Source organism: Moschus berezovskii, chromosome 4 (assembly GCF_049115385.1).
Source record: "Moschus berezovskii isolate FMDL1 chromosome 4, NW_MosBer_1.0, whole genome shotgun sequence".
In the NCBI taxonomy this organism is placed as follows: Eukaryota; Metazoa; Chordata; class Mammalia; order Artiodactyla; family Moschidae; genus Moschus; species Moschus berezovskii.
In genome coordinates, this window is record NC_142463.1 from 88,334,743 (window position 1) to 88,356,543 (window position 21,801).

The 21,801-nt window shown below is 42.6% G+C and overlaps 1 protein-coding gene and 1 non-coding gene across 3 annotated transcripts; both read left to right on the top strand.

Annotated features, from left to right (window-relative positions):
* The first annotated feature begins 11,134 nt into the window (after positions 1-11,134).
* Positions 11,135-16,698, top strand: TMEM167B (transmembrane protein 167B). Of its 2 annotated transcripts, XM_088835540.1 has the most exons (4): positions 11,145-11,292; positions 12,770-12,830; positions 13,194-13,325; positions 14,199-16,698. In XM_088835540.1, exons 1-4 carry the CDS (start codon positions 11,283-11,285, stop codon positions 14,494-14,496), a joined length of 501 nt encoding a protein of 166 aa, XP_088691666.1. In that variant the 5' UTR covers positions 11,145-11,282; the 3' UTR covers positions 14,497-16,698. The 2 variants fall into 2 exon arrangements, with proteins under 2 accessions (XP_055258995.2, XP_088691666.1); XM_055403020.2 differs by lacking the exon at positions 12,770-12,830 and having other exon boundaries at positions 11,135-11,292; positions 14,199-14,428.
* Positions 16,699-20,328: 3,630 nt separating this feature from the next.
* On the top strand, positions 20,329-20,744 carry LOC129541903 (small Cajal body-specific RNA 2). Its single transcript, XR_008682955.2, has one exon.
* The last annotated feature ends 1,057 nt before the right edge of the window (positions 20,745-21,801 follow it).

Sequence of the window (21,801 nt, forward strand, 5' to 3'; positions counted from 1 at the left end):
TCTCCCTAAGGATGGACTGGTTGGATCTCCTTGCAGTGCAAGGGACTCTCAAGAGTCTTCTCCAACACCACAGTTCAAAAGCATCAATGCTTCGGTGCTCAGCTTTCCTTGTAGTCCAATTCTCACATCCATACATGACTACCGGAAAAACCATAGCCTTGACTAGATGGACCTTTGTTGACAAAGTAACATCTCTGCTTTTTAATATGCTGTCTAGGTTGGTCATAACTTCCCTTCCAAGGAGTAAGCGTCTTTTAATTTCATGGCTGCAATCAGCATCTGCAATGATTTTGGAGCCCAAAAATTAAAGTCTGACACTGTTTCCATTGTTTCCCCATCTATCTCCCGTGAAGTGATGGGACCAGATGCTATGATCTTAGTTTTCTGAATGTTGAGCCTTAAGTCAACTTTTTCACTCTCCTCTTTCACTTTCATCAAGAGGCTTTTGAGTTCCTCTTCACTTTCTGCCATAAGGGTGGTGTCATCTGCGTATCTGACGTTATTGATATTTGTCCCAGCAATCTTGATTCCAGCTTGTGCTTCTTCCAGGCCAGCGTTCCTCATGATGTACTCTGCATAGAAGTTAAATAAGCAGGGTGACAATATACAGCCATGACGTACTCCTTTTCCTATTTGGAACCAGTCTGTTGTTCCATGTCCAGTTCTAACTCTTGCTTCCTGACCTGCATACAGGTTTCTCAAGAGGCAGGTCAGGTAGTCTGGTATTCCCATCTCTTTCAGAATTTTCCACAGTTTGTTGTGATCCACACAGTCAAAGGCTTTGGCATAGTCAATAAAGCAGAAATAGATGTTTTTCTGGAACTCTCTTGCTTTTTTGATGATCCAGCGGATGTTGGCAATTTAATCTCTGATTCCTCTGCCTTTTCTAAAACCAGCTTGAACATCTGGAAGTTCACAGTCCACATATTGCTGAAGCCTGGCTTGGAGAGTTTTAAGCATTACTTTACTTTTTGTGGTAGTTTGAGCATTCTTTGGCATTGCCTTTCTTTGGGATTGGAATGAAAACTGACCTTTCCAGTCCCATGGCCACTGCTGAGTTTTCTATATTTGCTGGCATATTGAGTGCAGCACTTTCACAGCATCATCTTTCAGGACTTGAAATAGCTCAACTGGAATTCCATCACCTCCACTCCCTTTGTTCGTGGTGATGCTTCCTAAGGCCCACTTGACTTCACATTCCAGGATGTCTGGCTCTAGGTGAGTGATCACACCATCGTGATTATCTTGGTCGTGAAGATCTTTTTTTGTACAGTTCTTCTGTGTATTCTTGCCACCTCTTCTTAATATCTTCTGCTTCTGTTAGGTCCATACCATTTCTGTCCTTTATTGAGCCCATCTTTGCATGAAGTGTTCCCTTGGTATCTCTAATTTTCTTGACGAGATCTCCAGTCTTTCCCATTCTATTGTTTCCTCTATTTCTTTGCATTGATCGCTGAGGAAGGCCTTCTTATCTCTCCTTGCTATCCTTTGGAACTCTGCATTCAAATGGGTATATCTTTCCTTTTCTCCCCTGCTTTTTGCTTCTATTCTTTTCACAGCTGTTTGTAAGGCTACAGTCCACGGGGTTGCAAAGAGTCGCACACAGCTGAGCAATTAACACACACATGATTTATACCAACATCTTTATTGGTTATTGGGGGTATTGTACTTCGCTACAGTTCTCAAGGGAGTGTTATCTCCCCTTAGACTGAAGATTTAATTTTTATGGGTTTGTCTGTTGTTCTTTTTAAACAGAACAGTGCTTGGGAAAACCATGGGCATTAGAAGGCTAAAGTTAGGTATACAAGAGATGATGTCATGCAGGGAAAGATTGCTTCACAATACAGTATTTCTGAATGTCCTGCTAAACATCCCCGTGTATAAAAAAATCTGCTCATAATTAGCTAGGTCTGAAACATAACTTTGTCAATATATAAATACAAAGCATTTTCCTATGCTTTTAAGGTACATTGAATTTTCCTGGAATGCAACTATGAGATAGTAGAAAGTATATATATTGGTCTCTGCCCAAACCACCTCCTCCCTCCTCCGCCTGCTTTCCTGGCCCAGAGCTCCTAAAACGCTTCTTACTTGTTAGGTGATAAGAGCAGACAGGGAGGCTTGGTGTGCTGCAGTCCATAGGGTCACCAAGAGTCAGTTATGACTTAGCAACTGAACAACAGCAAAGATGAGCACTAGGACAGTTCTCTTCTAGAGCTGGTCTACAATCCCTCAACATACACACACACACAGGGCTACTAAAATCCTTGTAAATTCCCTAGTGATAACAGCATTAGGAGCATCTTTTGTTCCAATGAGGCAACTCTGGGTGGGCTCCTGGATGGCTCTTGGATGGGAGCTGGTCACCAGAAAAACCAAGCCATGGTTAGAAGCTTGGAATTGTCAGCCCTCTCCAGAGGAGGGGATAGGAACTAGAAATGGAATTAGTAATGAATCAAACCTACACAAGGCACCACAGTTCCAGTAGTAGGAGGTTCAGAGAGTGTCCAGGTTGTGGAACACATCCACTTGCCTGGAGGCTGATGCACGCCAACTTCATGGAGGCAGAAGCTCTGTTCTCAGGACCCTCCCAGACCTCGTCCCATGTGTCTCTTCACCTGTGCCCTCTAGGACACCCTTCAATAAACTGACAAATGTGTTTCCCTGAATTTTGTGAGTTGTTCTAGGAAATAACCAAATCCAAGGGGGAGGAGGTCATGGAAGACTTTGATTTTTAGCCAAGTCAGACAGAAGTTGTGGGTAGCCTGGGGCCTTACTACTATCCATTGGCATCTAAAGTTAGGAGCACTCTTGTAGGACTGACCCCTTGATCAGTGGGGTCTGATACTGAAAAAAAGGGAAAGTGTTAGTTACTCAGTTGTGTCCGACTCTGTGCGACCCCATGGACTTTAGCCCACCGGGGTCCTCTGTCCATGGGATTTTCCAGACAAGAAGACTGGAGTGGGTAGCATTTCCTCCTCCAAGAGAGCTTCCTGACCCAGGGATTGAACCCGCATCTTTTGCATTGATAGGTGGATTCTTTACCACTGAGCCAGCCGGGAAACCTGATTGAAACACATATTATTATAATTTACTATCTTTATTTTACCTTTATATAATAGTGAGGACTTTACATTTTGTAGTTTTGTAGTTCTGTGGATAGTTAGGTTAGTTATTACTGTGAAACAAATTATCCCCAAACTTGGTTTGAAACAGTGACCATTTATCACACAGTTTCTAAGGGTCAGGAATCTGAGTGCAATTCAGATGGACACCTCTGGCTCAAGGTCCTTATGTTGCAGTCAAGGTGTTTTTTGGGCCTCAGTCTGATCTGAAGTATTGATGGGGAAGGATCCACTTCCAAAATCACACACATTGTTGTCAGCAGGATTCTGTTACTTCAGTTTGTCAGATTAAGGGCCTCAGTTCCTCACTGGCTATCACCAGATCCCTCCCTCCATTCCTTGCCACGTCAACTTCCTAGGGTAGCTGACAACACGGCAGCTGGCTTCTCTCAGAGCAGGTGAGGGAGAGAGCCAGGAAGAACACCCAAGACTACAGCTTTTTGGTAACCTAACCTAACCTAAATGACATTCCACCTCTTCTATGCTATTCACTAGAAGTGCAGCCCACACTCAAGAAGAGAGGATTACACAAGGATGTGACTGCTGCTGCTGCTGCTGCTAAGTCACTTCAGTCGTGTCCGACTCTGTGTGACCCCATAGACGGAAGCTCACCAGGCTCCCCCGTCCCTGGGATTCTCCAGGCAAGAACACTGGAGTGGGTTGCCATTTCCTTCTCCAATGTGTGAAAGTGAAAAGTGAAAGTGAAGGATGTGACTAGCAGGAGGCAAACATCTGAGAGGCTGCCTACCGCAGTAGGTTATATTAATTGTGAATTTCATTTCAGAATAATAAAGGAGACATTCTATTTTTTGTTTAAGGAGGATTGTTGGGTCTGAAAGGGTTGAGAACTACTATGTTAGGTATTGATGAAACACTGGCCTTGTCCAGGGAATCATGTATAAAATATCCACAGTGTTCATTATGAGGGAAATGGATAGGTAAAATGTGCTGGATGTGCACCAAGGCATACTATGCAACAATCAGAAGCAATAGACTAGCAACATAGATAGAGCTTAGAAATATAGTGCTAAATTCAAAAGTAAGAAATACAAAAGAATATAACAAAAGACCAGACACACACATACATACACAAAATACATATTTTTATAGGATCATATAAAAAAAGCATAGACATCAAATACATTAGAAAGGTTGTGTTAGGGGAAGCACACTGACTCAAACCACCCACCCTGGCCAGGCACCCTAGTAACCATTTGCATGAGTTGTCTTATGACAGGAGGTCCTGCCAAGAAACACAGAACTAATAAGCCACCACCAACCAGAAGAGTTCGGGAAAGGTCAAAAGGAGACACCACGTGTCCAGCCATTTCCCAGAATCCTTCCCACTGGCATCCATCTTGGCTGAGTAATGTGTTCGCCACCAGGAAGGACTCTGAGTCTGAATAATTGGCTAAAGACAACCCGGAAACTAATCCCATCAACATAAAACCTGAGACTGAACCACGTGGCAGAGCAGTTCTCCTGGGTTCCCTTACCCTACTGCTCTCTGCCTGGGCACCCTTTCCCAATAAAGGGTTTGTCTTGCTTTGTCAGCACATGTGTCTCCTCAGACAATTCATTTCCGAGTGTTAGACAAGAGCCCAGTTTCGGGCCCTAGAAGGGGTCCCTCATCCTGCAACAGATGCAGGGGAGGAGAAATGAGAATAGGGACAAAGAGAATACATAAGACACATGACAAGTGAAGGACTTTTGGGCAAAGTCAATTACAATACAATGTCATCAACAGTGCAGTGTGAATAAAGTCAGCATTCTGAGCCTGAGATCCAAAATGTAAAGGGGAAAAATTCAGTGTTGTGAATAAAGCAGAAATAAAGCCCAGACTTCCATATGACCCTGCAATCCCATTCCTAGGCATACATCTGGAGAAAAATATGATCCAAAAGGATACTTTCAGCCCACTGTTCACTGCAGCACTGCTTACAATAGCTAAGGCATGGAAGCAATTTAAATGTCCATCGACAGAAAAATGGATAAAAATGTGGTACATATACACAACAGAATATTACTCAACCATTAAAAAGAATGAAATAATGTCATTTGCAGCAACATGACTGGACCTAGAGTGTTATACTGAGTGAAATAAGTCAGATGAAGGAGAAACATCCTTTTACATCCCTTATATGTGGAATCTAAAAAGAAATGACACAAATGAACTTACAAAACAGAAAGAGACTCACAGACTTAGAAAAAGAATTTATGGTTGCTGGGGGGAAGGGATAGTTAGGGACTCTGGGAAGGTCACGTACACACTGCTATATTTAAAATGGATAACCAACAAGGACCTACTGTACAGCACATGGAGCTCTGTTCACTGTTATATGCCAGCCTGGATGTGAGGGTATTTGGAGGAGAAAGAATACATGTGTATGTATGGCTGAGTCCCTTTCACTGTTCACCTGAAACTACCACAACATTGTTAATCGGCTATACCCCAATACAAAATAAAAAGTTTAAAGTGTGAAAAACAAATAAATTTAAAAAAGAAAAAAGCCCAGAGAGTGAAAAGGCAGGGTGTGCTTCTACAAGATGTTTCAGGTGGGTTGCCAGAGTCAAGTTTGTTGGGTGGAGATGCAGAAAATGAGGCTGGAAGGAAACTGGAGTCTGAGTTTGTGAGTGGCCTTGAATGTTCTCTTCAGAGACTGAACTTCATTCAAAGTGCAGAGTTCCTGAGAAACTGTTAAGCAGAAGAGTCACATGACCCATCTTTAAAAAAGAGATCATGTTAGCAGGGAGACTACCTAGGATGAGAGCTGATTAGAACCTGAATTAAGATGGAGGAATTTTAGAATAGAATTCACAGGACTTTGCACCTGAATCATCTGAGAGCTATGGAAAGAGAGGTTTATATCCAGATGGAACGCTATTAATATGAATCGGAAAGTAAAATGGAAAAGCAATTGGGAAGGGAACGGAAGGAGATGAATTCACTCTGAACTTAAGAGTCCAGAGGTGTCCTGTAGACAAATGGAAGTGCAGGTCTGGAAATCCACAGAGAAATCAGGACTAAGAAAATGGCACGGGGGACATCAACACAGCAGTGATAGTTAGACACTGCATAGAAACAAAAGTGAGAGAAGGGAGGCATCGGGTAGGTCCTCAGAAACAGACTTCAAGGGACAAAGAGAAAATAAATGGTCTACCAGGCAACAGAAGAAGAAAAATGAAGACGAAGAATATGCAGCCGACCCTTGAACAACATAGGTTTGAACTGTGTGGGTGTATTTATACGTGGATTTTTCTCAATAAATACCTGCTGCAATAAGTTATTTTTCAGCATTACCTTCACAAACTCTATAATCCAGTTCCACAAGGCCACTGTCAGTTATTCATGCAACAAATATTTACTAAGTGATGAACAGCACTTTAATGGGACTGTGGCAAAAACCATAATATAAATACCACAGTTTCAGGTTCATGAACCTTACAGTGTAGGAGGGAGACATGAACGAAATAGGTACTGTATGTTTTAGAAGCTTATGGGAAAAGGGACCCAAGAAGGTCAGCAAAGCCTCCCTTGAGCAAATAATGTTTGAGCTGAGACCTGAGAGATGTTTGGAGTTAGGCAATGAAAGAGGAAGGGAAAAGGGTGCTGTGCCCCAAACTTGGCCCATCTTCAAAGCTCTGCTTACACTACTTTCCCACTAGGCTACCCTTCTTTTCTATTGAAATGCTACATGCCTTTCAAGTCCAGCTAAACTGTCTGTTCCTCCCTCAAGCCTTTCGAGCTCTCCAGCTGAAAGCACTTCCTCTCTTACACTCCCAGAGCACTTTTCATTTTCCTTCAACACTTCTTTCTACTGTATTTTCTGATTACTTATACACACAGCTTGTCTCATACACTAAATCTTAAAACTTATTAAGAATAGAGTCTGTTTCTTATTCACCTTTGAGTTCCCAAAGGCTTGCACATTCCTTAGACTTAGAAGTTCCAGAACAAATATTTGAAGCATAAATTAATGCCTGTTTGACATCCCTTTTCAAATACGTTGTGATTCAAATGAAGCTATTGTTACAAGCTGTGCCTTTGGGACTGGACTTACTCTTTGGTTAAACCAGAATGCCACAGTCATGGTCCCCGTGACTGATTAGTGTTCGCCACAGGCACTGCAACAGTCTTAACAAACGGGCCACTGTTCTTGACTGACAGGTCTTTGGCAACAACTGCCTGTCCTCCAGTGCAGGCTGAAATGAACTGACGAAGGACTGTCTGAATTGAGTCCCCAGGCAGTGGGGCTATATTTATTCCTTGCATTTGGGCTGCAAGAGCCAGTGACCTAGACTTCAGCGTGAGACTTTGGGACTTTTCAGGACAACAGAAACACTAATGCGTGGAACATGATCGTTAAAGATCAGTATCAGTGGACAGCATCCTAATGTGAGTCAGTGTGATAACAAGGGGAAGGGAACTTTGAAGTCAGACAGACTAGCTCTGTGACCTCACTCATGTGCCTTGAGCTTCAGATTTCTCACTGAATAACTATTCTGCAAAGCAGTTGTGAAGATCAAAGATAATGTCTTTTCACGCATAATGTCCGTGCTCTACTAAAATGTGTTTATTCACCTATCTTCCCCAATATATTTTGTTTCCTGAAAGCAGGGACCCTTTTTTTTTTTTTTTGCCTCTATTCTTGCAAAATTTAGCAAAGTGCCCAACACAGAGTAGACAATCATAATTATTTTTTAAACCAAAGAACAACAGTAATACCTAACACTTATGGAGAACATACTTCACGCCACGTATTGTTGTAAACAGTAGTTTGTTTAATCCTTTAATAACCCTAGAAAGGAGCAATCATTATAACCCAATTTTACAGAGAGAAAGCAGAATATAATTTTTAAAAATATGAAATTCTTGGTATAACTAATTTTGAAATAAAAATCTGGTGAGGCTCATTTTATTCAATAAAAAAGGTAGAACACTTTTTTGAGTATGGAAAAGAAAAAATATGGTGGAGGGAGAAGGAAGGAAATAAATGTAAGAGTGGGAAGAAAGGGTAGGAAAGAAAAAGAGAGACACGTGGGAAAAAAGAAACAGTAAGATGCTGAGGAACATCACTGTCCTTTGAAATAGTAAGTAAACAACTAATTACCCTTCCTAGTTCTTCAACTACGATTTCTTCATCCTAAAACTTAAACTCTGAGAGTGACTGGGGAAAAAAAACTTATCTTTCAGAGTTGGAGTGGTGTTCCATCTAGTGAAAAATGAGATGAAGTTACCTCCAAAAGACCAGATATCATGAGCAGAAATGTGACAGCAAAGAGTACATCTGAAGAACACAGAACAAGTCTTTTCACAGCTGAAGCTCGAAGTCCGCATACAGGAAGGCCTTGAATAGCAGGGTAAGGAGTTAGATATATATTCAGGAGGCAGAGGCTGCTGTTCAAGGAAACCACAGTCATGATTTGAAGCAAAATTTTCTAGTTCTGAGTTCAGAAGACCAGAATTACTGTTCAAATCTGATACTGAACAGTCCTTCCCCTACGCCTTAGATTATCTCTAAAATAGGGGTGATAACACAGCTGTGAGGATTAAATATTATAACAAAGTATGTTTGCTTCAAAAAGGTCAAAAATGTTATACAAATGTAAGTTTTCATTGTTATGAGGATTTAATTGATGCTGAAAGACTGAAATGATAACATCCACTATACTAATGGATGTAGAATTGAAAAGTGGGCAGTGGGAACAATATTTTGTGAAAAAAAAAGAGGAGTTAATTGATTAAAAGATAATTTACGAATTCTAAAGTCAGTTATTAGGGGAAAAGGAATATTAATCATAGAAACAGGAAAGTCAGAAGGGGCAAGTTTGACTTTCAACATTTCAGTTGTCAGAAGAAAATTTGCTAGAAATGTAGGACTGGAACTTGGATAGGACATCAACTTAAGACCTCTGTACAGGGAATTCCCTGGCAGTGCAGTGGTTTAGGACTCCATGCTTTCATTGCAGAGAGCCCAGTTGTGCCAAGTGACAAAAAAACAAAAATGAAACACAAAACTCTACATAGAGGTGATAGTTGAAGCCATGGAACCAAGGAAGAATTAATAGTGAGAAAAACAGGGTGTGGGTATCTTAGGAACATCTGTATTTACATGGAAAAAAAGAATCTGGGTAAAGAGAAGACTCTTGGGAGTCCCTTGGACTGCAAGGAGATCCAACCAGTCCATCCTAAAGAAGATCAGTCCTGGGTGTTCATTGGAAGGTCTGATGTTGAAGCTGAAACTCCAATACTTTGGCTACCTGATGCGAAGAGCTGACTCATTTGAAAAGACCCTGGTGCTGGGAAGGATTGAGGGCAGGAGAAGGGGACGACAAAGGATGAGATGGTTGGATGGCATCACCGACTCAATGGACATGGGTTTGGGTGGACTCCAGGGGTTGGTGTTGGACAGGGAGGCTTGGCATGCTGCAGCTTATCGGGTCGCAAAGAGTCTGACACGACTGAGCGACTGAACTGAACTGAACTGAAAGAGAACAATGAAGTGCAGGTCAAGGAGAACAGCACAGTTCCACAGTATGCAACAAAGGAGAATTTTTCAAGATGAAGATGAACTACATGGTTCAGTCTAAGTTAGTGAACATGAATTTGTTTAGAATATAGAATAGTTTGGGGTTTTTATCCAGCTTTGGCCAGTAATGATAGCGCTAAGTTCTTTGGGGCAGGGGGATTTGTCTGTGTGTATGGGCACGAAATCATTTGCTTTGTCTTATTTTGTTCTGTATGTCGTCTTCGTTTTTTGTTCCTTTGTTTCTGCATTTAAGCGCATTTTCACAAGAAGTCTGTCCTCCATTAGGCCTTTTTTGACTTGCCCCTCTACTCCAGCTCCTAGGAGGCTTTGGTAGCTTTTCTTTGGCGTAACCAAGCAGGTCGCAGCCAGCAGATGGCACTGCAGCAAGAGGGGCTGAGGGTCCCTTTAGGCCTTTGACAACCGCGGACCAGCAGTAACCTTACAATTTCAACCTCGAATGACCCAGTCGCTCTTTCGCCCTGACTCTAATAAAGAAGATCGAGTTGTGTGAATTTAGGATTTCACTGTACAAAACGGGATCTGTAGCTCTGTCTCCTCCGTTCTGCGCCACCGTTAAACTGAAGGTATTTTTTTCGTCAAGTTGTGAAAGTGTGAGAAAGGCTGCCCCAATATCGCCGTTTCCTGGCTAAAGTGTCCGACGTGGCCCCACTTTATTTAAATACAGGAGATAACCGAGACCATCCTGATAGTTTAAAGAAAAATTCATAGAAACCAGCAATTACCAAAACGTTTCCCGACAACGTGGAGCTTTAGCACATGAAATACGCAACTTGTTTTTGTTATAAGGTTCCTAATTTCATTTGAAAGTTCAGATGCAACCTCATTATGCAGATTTCCATACGGAGTAAGAACGATCCGCGCAGCAAGAAGAAGTCCCAGAGGCTGCAGGCGTCGCCTCAGGACCCCAGTTGTCTGTGTTCTCTTACGTGGAAGCTTGAGAGACTTCTCCATTGCCGGTGGCTGCTGCACACACACAACCAGAGCAGCTGCCACAGCGCAAAATAAAGTGCAAAACTGCAAGCCTTTACCTTTTCCGGCTCAGACGGTAAAGCGTCTGCCTACAATCCAGGAGACCCGGGTTAAATTCCTGGGTCGGGAGGATCCCCTGGAGAAGGAAATGTCAATCCATTCCAGTAGTCTTGCCTGGAAAATCCCATGGACGGAGGAGCCTGGTAGGCTACAGTCCATAGGGTCGCAAAGAATCGGACACGACTGAGCGACTTCACTTTCTTTCACTTTACCTTTTCAAACACAACGACGGGAGCAGGTCAGATTAGCCCTAGCACTAAATCTGCAGGGGCACCCAGAAGATATTGGTTACCATGGCCACGAAGGACGCCTTCTGGACAGCTTTCTTCTCAGCCACACCTTTTCTTGCGAGTTCCACCCACGCAGGTTCCCCTAGCTCGGCAATCTCCTAGCTACGCCTGATTGCGTTTGGCGCTCGCCTGCCTTCCCTTGCGCCTGCGTACTACGGCTCCTGCCCGCCGCAGCGGCCCGGATCGGGAAGTGTCAAGTGGGAGCTGGGTTCCCCCGGTCTTCGCCGCTACCGCCACTGACCCCCCCCCACCGCCGGACTCTCCATCCAGGACCGGGCCCTGCCGCCATGACGAACGGTGAGACCCAATGCCCAGAGCAAAGGATGGGAGTCCCGTCCACAAGGGAAAACGTGGCGGGCGGAGCCGGCATTGACGTGGCCGTTCTCCCCGCCCCCTCCCATCGGAGTCCTCCCTTTGGCCTCTCGGTGTCCCCAACTCCTGTTTCCTATACTTCTCCGCGGGTTCCCCCGTGGCGTGCCCATCTAGAACCCCCAATGCCTCTTGTGCCCACACCCCGAGTCCTTGGTCCCTACCCTGTGTTTTCCTTTCTCTCTTCTAGAAGTTCGTTTTGGCCCTTAGAAGCTATTTCGCGAGGCCCGTCCTGGTTGAGCTATTGCTGTAGCATCTTACTCACAGCCCTGTTTTCTCATACTTTGGGATAGTAGGCGCCTTGGGAGGACCAAGAAATCATAGAGGGCTTTTTAAGGCCCACATTTTTGGGGGGGTGAACGTGAATCTAAAAAAAAAAGTTCTTATTTTGTTAAAATGCCAGAAAGCTTTCTTTTATTTGATTCTAAAGTCTTGCCTGGGCGATCCCATCTGAAGACCGTAGCGAAAGTTGCAAGGGTTGGATACTGCCTCTTCTAAGGTTGTGGCAGTTGCCACCGTTTATCTGATCTAATTTTTCAGGCCTCTTCGAACACGATTATATAGACACGATTTCTCCATTCCAGCGAAAGACAGGAAACAAGACCTTTGTGTTCTTTAGAGTCCATCGTACTGGAAAAAAGATGACAAGGCCTCTTAGACAGTATGATTAGAGGGGCATAGGAGAGTATTTCTCAAAAAGTACCTTTTCTATAAGCCTGATACTGAAGATTCAATTTTCACCTCGTAACTTTTGGCTTTGCAAAAACTTACAGGAGGAGAAGATTAGCAGGTAAGGGTATTGTTCATCCTAAAAAGTTGGTATATGTATTAATTTACTGGACTGTTGCTGTGTGACATCTAGCTGTGAGATAGTTTTACTGGAGGGAGAGAGGGGAGATAGAGTGGTCCAAAACTGGGAGATGCTAGTTGTGTCAAATATTCTTTTGAAGCTTTCTGGGCAGTCAGAGGCCTAAGGTTACTAGACACAGTACAGGAAGGGTCATCACCTAGAGGACGGAGTCATCTGAACTGAGAAATATGGAAGCAATTGAACACATAGTAATTAATGAATAAATTTTAGTCACCCTTCCCCCTTTTGTGGTCTGATTGTTTTTTTTCCCACTTAGATGATTCATTGTGCTTACCAGATATAGCTCAGTTTACATATGTAAGAACTATAACTCTGTGTTCAAAGCTATTTTCTGACAATTGTTCCACCACGATGAAGCCTCAGATTTTTTTTTTGACTTGTTTGTTCTCAGGAATCTGTTACTCTGGCAGAAATTTGGTTTGTAAGTAGAGTGTGATGCATGAAGTGTAAAAACACAGGAAAATTGTAGTCATATGATTTCTGACTCTTGAAGTTTCCATTAAGCTTTTGCCTTATCATATTCTTTACCAACAGATGAAGCTCTGAAAGACTTGGCTAAATATCTAGCTCTTCTTTATCACATGAGTGATTTATGGTAAGAGCACATTTCAATCTCTCAGCTCAGGCACCAACGATTCTTATACTGCTCTCAACATGTTGCCCACACTGGCCATTCCTGGCAGACTGATTCCACATTAACTGGCACACTCTTCTCAGAACTTGCAGTTCTTGAAAGGAGAGGGAAGAAGGCAGTGAGATCTTTGTAAGGGGGATGTCTCCATGGTTTGAGGGGACGAAAAGGTAACCTTGTTAGTCCCAGGACTTTGACTCCCTCTTGTCAGAGCTGGCACTGCAGCTGAGGTCCCCACCTTGGTATTATATCACATTGTGTTCTCCAGTGGCATTACTTGTCCCAAGCTGGATTAGCACGCAAGGCTTTCTTCTCTTTCTGTAACAGTGTACTCCTTGGATGGGATTCTGGTGTTTGGTTTGCTGTTTATTTGCACCTGTGCCTACTTCAAGAAAGTACCTCGTCTCAAAACCTGGCTGCTCTCAGAAAAGAAGGGAGTTTGGGGTGTGTTTTACAAAGGTAAGATCATATCTGTTTAGGGAGAGGAAGTTGCCATCTCTGGACAGTGAGGTGCTGCAAAGTGAGGGTGAGACAGGCTGGGATTGTATTTGGTTCAACTTTTACATAAATGTTTGTTTTAGCTACAAAGTAATTTTAATATTATCCGTGGCATAAAAGTGTATACTTAAATAGTTTTAGACTGGACTGGAATTGTTGGGAGTAATATTTTCCCAGTGAAAAGTTGTTTTTTTTCCCAAATTTCTGGAAAAATATATTGGAGATTTTTTTAAGTATTGATTTTATTAACTCAGATGCTTTTTTACTTTTTATTTTGGGCACCTTCATCTGGAATCTTATTTACCTAAATCGTTTTTCAAAATAGGGCAAAATTTAAACCAATGGTATATATTCACGTGAAACCTAGGGCTTAAGGGTAGTACTTAATTTTTTAAAATATTTTAATTTACTTATTAATTTGCTGAGTCAAGTCCTGGTTGTGTCATGTGAGTTGCAGCACACAGACTCTCCAGTCTTATTAATTTTCTGAGTCGAGTTTTAGTTATGAGAGTTGCAGCACAGACTCTCCCGTTGTGGCACATGGGCTCAGTCGTTTCGGTGCATGGGTTTAGTTGCCCCACAGCATGTGGGATTTTAATTCCTCCACCAGGGATCAAACCCTAGTTTCCTGCATTGCAAGGCAGATTCTTAACCACTGGACCACCAGGGAAGTCCTGAGTAGTATTTAAATACATTCCTGGATGGGTTGATTCTTGAGACCCTTAACAGGTCTCTTCATCTATGACTAAAGATTTCAAAATATCACCTTGAAAGTGAGGACTTATATGAAGGGCAAGGTGTGATTCCTTTCCTCTTTTTATTATTTCTTGCTAGCTGCTGTAATTGGAACCAGGCTGCATGCTGCTGTGGCAATCGCCTGCGTTGTGATGGCCTTCTACGTCCTGTTTATAAAATGAATTCTGAAACTTCCATTTCATCAACCGCCAGCCAAGGGGACGAAGGTGAAGAACCTGTCGGGAGCCTGGGTCCAGCAAAGGAAAGCTCAGCTAAAATCATCAGAGTCCCCAGGATGACACCACAGCATCTGCCCCTACTTTCTGTGGGGAAAACTCCTCATGATAACAAACATTATTTATGCTTCAGGGGACTACAGAAAGCAAACTTTCTTTGACCTGCGTGTAAATCAGTCCTCAGCAGAGAGCATATAATGTCCAGATAAATTACTCCTCTCGGTGATATGATTCCATACCTCCTGCTTAAAAACTGTTACCTATTTTGTTCTTCAGCCCCTCATCAGGATCTTTGCAAACCGAGGCTCATTAGGGGAGGATATAGGCTGTGTTCAGACTTCTTGAAAAGAGAGATAATTTTTAAGACTTTTATTTTTACTGTTTTATTTGGATGTGATAAATTGCAGGAGGGCTGGGAGGGTGGGGTTGGGAGGCTGAGTGGGAAATAGGAGTTAAACAATGCCAAGACATTTTTTGGCTTTGGAAATTTATCTTTCACTTACCCACCTGGGAACATAGGAGAGAGACAGGATCCTCACTGCAAAAAGCAACAGTGAAAATAGCTGTGCTGTGTTCTGGTAGCTCAGGAGTTTTGCCAAAACAGTCTGGGCCTACATAAGATTTGGAAACTGTCTATGGTGAGACCTGAAAGGAGTAATTTAGACAAGAAACAGTGTTCCATTCACCAATATTCCCAAAAGGAAACTTCACCCCTTCAAATGGTATATGGAAACTGTTGCTGTTTTCCTAAAACTTTTAAAATTTTTTCTAAATGACTGAGTGCTAAATACTGTTACTCAGTTTTAAATGCCACCACTAGGGGAAAAGAAAAACTATTGAAGAAAAAATTATTTAATATATTTGCAGTTGGGGTAGAAGAAATAAATACATCTAGTATATTAATTCATATACTAGTAAAGTCATCTAGAATTTATTGTGATGTTAGATGGAAGTTTTGTTATGTTACCCAAGATACAAACTTATTCTTTGTTTAAATCTGGGTTATTATGGCGATTTTCAGTCAATTACTTGTGTTTTTTGGCTCATTTTAAATTTTGTTCATGTTGCAGTACTCTTTAGCTGTCTCTTGGAAATTATAAGAACATGAGAAATTTTAATGAGAAATTGATGGCACTCATATGCATGTTTGTATAGTTCATACAATCCATGAATAAAATGAGAGTGTCTTCTAAAGTAAAGGAAAACCCAGGTTTCCAATTGAGACTGATGGATGAGCTTTTCCATGGAGTATGGGAACTCCTGAGCAAATAGTTTTAGATGACTCTTATATTTAAAGAGAAAATTTCTCCATTCCCTCCTTCTTTTATCTACAAAAGGATTAACTGTTGCATTTATGAAGTCTAGAATTTCTCTTTAAAAAAATTGGTCTAAAATTATTGATAAGAGCAAGCACATACACTGGTCTACCAGTTGAATTGCTCATTAAAGTAAAACTTGACTGTGGACAAGTTGGCTGTGGTTGATCCCTTTGTGGTAGTAAATTGTCTTTTGTCTTATTCCAAAAGAACAAAAGCTGCTAGGAAGTTTCGATTCTGAAACACTCAGTTTAGTGCTTTGAGGGTTCCTGGAAGTATAGAAAGTCGTCAAGTAAACACTACATATCTAATCATCTCAGTGTTGTGGCTGTTATCTCCAGAATTGGTCTACAGGGTAAATTTCAATGATTCCTATATTTTCATTGTCATTTCTGAGGCTTTTTCCCACAAGAGAAAGGAAAGTTAGTGGAACAGAAAGAAGAGTTGCACCTTGTGGGTGTCAGTTTGGAACCTGTTGACCAATAGGAATGTCACTCCTTGGAAATACAGGTTCAGCACGTTTGTTTTGCACTTGTTTTGTAGCTTTAATGACTTTTGTTTCCTAATAAGGCTAATATTTCTAAGCTTGATACTTAGAGCTTCTTCATATTTTAAACTAGTTCTATTTCACAATTCAAATCAATTTTTACAGCCTCCTGGGTGGGTCATCTTGACCTAAACTCTTAAATTGTTATATTTTGAGATGTTTTCATACCAGAATATACCAAAAAGTGCACAGAGTGAAAGTAATTTACAGCAGGAAACAAATACACAGCTTGTTTCATTTCTTTACATAAGCAGATAAGCAGAAACTTGTTTTATTCATTACTTAGATTGATGTGTCAAATTTTTGACTGAAAATTGTGGGAAGTTGTTCCTCTAAGAGAGTCTTTTAGGGGTGGCAGAATGGGGATAGCAGTATTGCCTCAGTTTCAAACTGGCATCACCATAACCAGTGTGGAATGAAGGCAGCTTTTTACAGTTGGAATAAAATTTTTATTCATCATTGTCTGCACAATCCTTGGAAATAAAATTTCTTTCCCTACAGTTTTTGTCCATTTTTGTCACATGCATACTGAATTGTTGAACTTTGTTTAATACTCTCCTGGGTTCTGCCCATAGTATACCTTGTTAGTTTGCATTGGTGAATACTGTCAGTCCTGTTAACCCCTTGTGATGGCCATTGAATGTATGATGTATGTATGATATAGTTCAGAATCAATGAAGGTAGAGCTTTCTCCTTTGAGGGTGTGTGTGTGTGTACGTGCATATATATTTATATCTGTTTATATATACATATGTGTGTATATTCATATATGTGTATATTTGTATATACATATATATGTGTGTGTATATAAATATACACACATAGGTGTGTGTATATAAATATACACACATAGGTGTGTGTATATAAATATACACACATAGGTGTGTGTATATAAATATACACACATAGGTGTGTGTATATAAATATACACACATAGGTGTGTGTATTTGCTCAGTCATGTCCAACTTTGTGACTCCAAGGACTGTATAGCCTGCCAGGCTCCTCTGTGGAATTTTCCAGGCAAGAATACTGGAGCAGGTTGCCATTTCCTACTCCAGGGGATCTTTCCATCCCAGGGATTGAACCTGAGTCTCTTGTTTTGGATTGGCAGGCAGATTCTTTACCACTGCGCCACCTGGGAAGCCTATAAATATATATATGTATATATACACACTATATGTATGTTTATACCAGCTATATACTACACACACACACATATATATATAAGCAAATATATTAATACATTTTGAGGTGTATTAAGTAATGTAGATAACATTTCAAAATATATTTTACCTACTACCGCTATTAAAATACAAGTGTCAACTGCCATTACCAGTCATTAAATTTCTTCTGTGAAATGAGGTTTTCAGGTTACCCAGCCACATACCTAGAAATTTCTTGGGCTTCTGACACACAGTGGATACTTTCCCCCTATTTGTTTATTCGAAGTGCATGATGGGACTGTCACAAATGATAACTTCACAAAATTCTGATTTGTCTTCCCCCCTTCACATACGTGTCACTGAAAAGGAACTGAGACATTAAATTTATACTCTCTGATGTGAAAGGAGCTAATTGTAATTTACATAATCATTCTTTGTCACTGATGCTAGAGGCTGAAAGATTTTAGTGGGTATGAAAGTAAGTAAAAGCAAGTGAAGGGTAGCAGAGGGCTTTGTAGGGACAGGGATATGCCTGCCTTCCTTTACTCATAAGATATTCTAACCACTTAGTCCTTGGACTTAAGTCATCTATTCTCACCATTTCCCTTTGGTAAAATGATGTTTGCCTTCTCCCTTGGGAGGAGATCCTGGGAAAGCTGGTGTTTGAATGATCAGAATTTGCCTTCTCCTGGGGAAAGAACTCATTCACCTAGAGGGATCCTGAGGTTATATCATCTTATATCCAGAACTTGGATCAAATATCAAACTATAGATATGGTTATAAATATGTCACACAAAGATTCAAAGGCAATTATAATTCAGCATTCTGGGAATTTGTCCTGCTTTAGCATTGGTGAAAGGAAATGGCAACCCACTCCAGTGTTCTTGCCTGGAGAATCCCAGGGACGGGGGAGCCTGGTGGGCTTCCGTCTATGGGGTCACACAGAGTCGGACACGACTGAAGTGACTTAGCAGCAGCAGCAGGGCTCATAGGAGAAAAGGAAAGATACACCCACTTGAATGCAGAATTCCAAGGATAGCAAGGAGAGATAAGAAAGCCTTCCTCAGCGATCAATGAAATAGAGGAAAAAATAGAATGGGAAAGAACAGAGATCTCAAGAAAATTAGAGATACCAAGGGAACATTTCATGCAAAGATGGGCTCGATAAAGGACAGAAATGGTATGGACCTAACAGAAGCAGAAGATAGAAGAGGTGGCAAGAATACACAGAAGAACTGTACAAAAAAGATCATGACCAAGATGATCATGATAGTTTGATCACTCACCTAGAGCCAGACATCCTGGAATGCAAAGTCAAGTGGGCCTTAGGAAGCATCAGTATGAACAAAGCTAGTGGAGGTTGATGACATTCCAGCTGAGCAATTTCAAATCCTGAAAGATGACTCTGTGAAGGTTCTGCACTCAATATGTCAGCAAATTTGGAAAACTCGGCAATGGCCACAGGACTGGAAAATGTCAGTTTTCATTCCAATCCCAAAGAAAGGCAATGCCAAAGAATGTTCAAACTACCACACAATTGCACTCATCTCATATGCTAGCAAAGTAATGCTCAAAATTCTCCAAGCCAGGCTTCAGCAATATGTGAACTGTGAACTTCCAGATTTTCAGGCTGGATTTAGAAAAGGCAGAGGCACCAGAGATCAAATTGCCAACATCCGCTGGATCATCGAAAAAGCAAGAGAGTTCCAGAAAAACATCTATTTCTGCTTTACTGACTATGCCAAAGCCTTTGACTGTGTGGATCACAACAAACTGTGGAAAATTCTGAAAGAGATCCACACACCTTACCTGCTTCCTGAGAAATCTGTAGGCAGGTCAAGAAGCAACAGGTAGAACTGGTCATGGAACAACAGACTGGTTCCAAATCAGGAAAGGAGTATTGTTAAGGCTGTATATTGTCACCGTGCTTATTTAACTTCTATGCAGAGTACATCGTGAGAAACGCTGGGCTGGAAGAAGCACAAAGTAGAATCAAGGTTGCAGGGAGAAATATCAATAACCTCAGATAGGCAGATGACACCACCCTTATGGAAGAAAGCGAAGAAGAACTAAAGAGCCTCTCAATGAAAGTGAAAGAGGAGAGTGAAAAAATTGGCTTAAAACTCAGCATTCAGAAAACGAAGATCATGGCATCTAGTCCCATCACTTCATGGAAAATAGATGGCAAAACAATGGAAACAGTGGCGGACTATTTTTGGGGGGCTCCAAAATCACTGCAGATGGTGACTGCAGCCATGAAATTAAAAGATGCTTGCTCCTTGGAAGAAAAGTTATGACCAACCTACTTCACTTCAGTTCAGTCACTCAGTCATGTCCGACTCTTTGTGACCTAGACAGCATATTAAAAAGCAGAGACATTAGTTTGCTAACAAAGGTCCGTCTAGTCAAAGCTATGGCTTTTCCAGTAGTCATGTATGGATGTGAGAGTTGGACTATAAAGAAAGTTGAGCGCCGAAGAATTGATGCTTTTGAACTGTAGCTCTTGAGAGTCCCTTGGACAGCAAGGAGATCCAACCACAGTCAATCCGAAAGGAAATCAATCCCGAATATTCATTGGAAGGACTGATGCTGAAGCTGAAACTTAGTACTTTGGCCACCTGACCTGAAGAACTGACTCATTTGAAAAGACCCTGATGCTGGGAAAGATTGAAGACGAGAGGAGAAGGGGACAACAGAGGATGAGATGGCTGGATGGCATCACCGACTCAATGGACATGAGTTTGAGTAAGCTCCGGGAGTTGGTGATGGACAGGAAAGTCTGGCGTGCTGCAGTCCATGGGATCGAACACGACTGAGCGACTGAACTGAACTAAACCAGGGCCCTTGGTTCCCCTCCGAACCACGCGAGGGCAGCAAAGTGCACACACGGAGAGGCCGGTGCTTGGTGGTTCCTCCCAGAAGCCTCCGGGGCCGCGGGCTATAAAAGAGGGTGCGAACTTCCGCTCCTTCACCGGAGGGAGAGCGGGTGGAAGTGAGGTTGTTGGGACTTGCTGTGTGGTGTTGTGTGTGGAGTGTGTGTGTGTGTGTGGCGGCGCGTGTAGGCCCAGTGTGTGAGTGGATGCGTGAATGTGTGAGTGCGTGCTCCCGCCCCTGCACCGCTCCCCCGGCCTACACGTTGATCTTATTTGATCGGGTTGTGACTCCAGCCCCGCCGGGCCGACCCGAAATGAAAAGCTTCCCTCCTGCGAAGCCCTTCCTCGGGGCGCTGTGCAGCGAGGCCCCGTGGGCGGTGGCAGTGCCGTGGCCCCGGAGGTTCCGGAGCCAGTCCTGTGGGGCCCGGCGCTCAGAAATGATGAATTGATCAGATAGACGAGGCCGGGCTCGTCCCGCGCCATTGATTATCGAGGCGATTCTGATCTGAGCCCGGCCCCAGGGCACGGCCCCCCGTGGCGTTGGGGATAACGTGTCAACAGGCGACGGCGGGTCTTTGGCGGGCTGTCGAGCTAGCCGTCGCCCCGCCTGCAGGCGCCGAAGCTGAAAGGGGACAGAGACCTTGTTCTCTGCTGTAGTTTTACTTTTCTAGGCGCCTCCTATTTTTTTTTTTTTTTTAATTTCTTTAGGCCCGCCTTGTCATCATGACTCGCGTGTGATACCAACACTCGTGCCTTCGGTCTAAAGACACTATACAGCGCCTGCCCGTGAAGGCATGTAGGTGTATACGCACGTCTATATGTGTGTATATTAGGGCTTCCCGGGTGGCTCAGTGGTAAAGAATCCGTCTGCAGTGCAGGACACTCTGGGTTGGGAAGATCCCCTGGAGAAGGAAATGGCAACCCACCCCAATATTCTTCCCTGAAGAATCCCATAGACAGAGGCGCCTGGCGGGCTACAGCCCATGGGATGGGAAAGAGTCGGACCTAATTTAGTGACTAAACAACAATACATGTATATATATCCATAAGAGAACTTGGAAATATAAGAATTCAGATTCCAGGGACCCGCACCAGATTTACTTAATTATAGTTATCAGAGCGGAGAAGGCAATGGCAAGCCACTCCAGTACTATTGCCTAGAAAATCCCATGGATGGAGGAGCCTGGTAGGCTGCAGTCCGTGGGGTCGCAAAGGGTCGGACACGACTGAGCAACTTCACTTTCACACATTGGAGAAGGAAATGGCAACCCACTCCAGTGTTCTTGCCTGGAGAATTCCAGGGACAGGGGAGCCTGGTGGGCTTCCGTCTATGGGGTCACACAGAGTCGGACACGACTGAAGTGACTTAGCAGCAGCAGCAGCAGTTATCAGAGAGGTCTAGGAATCAGGATTTAAAGCCTCCATGCATGGATCGCAGTAATAAATTTTTTGATGTTCAGTAATAAACTCTCATGAGGTGATTATCCAGAGAGTCACCCCTCTCTGCTCCTTTCAGCCCTTCTAAAGAATGAGAACTGAAACTATTACCACTTAGCAGTAAACACT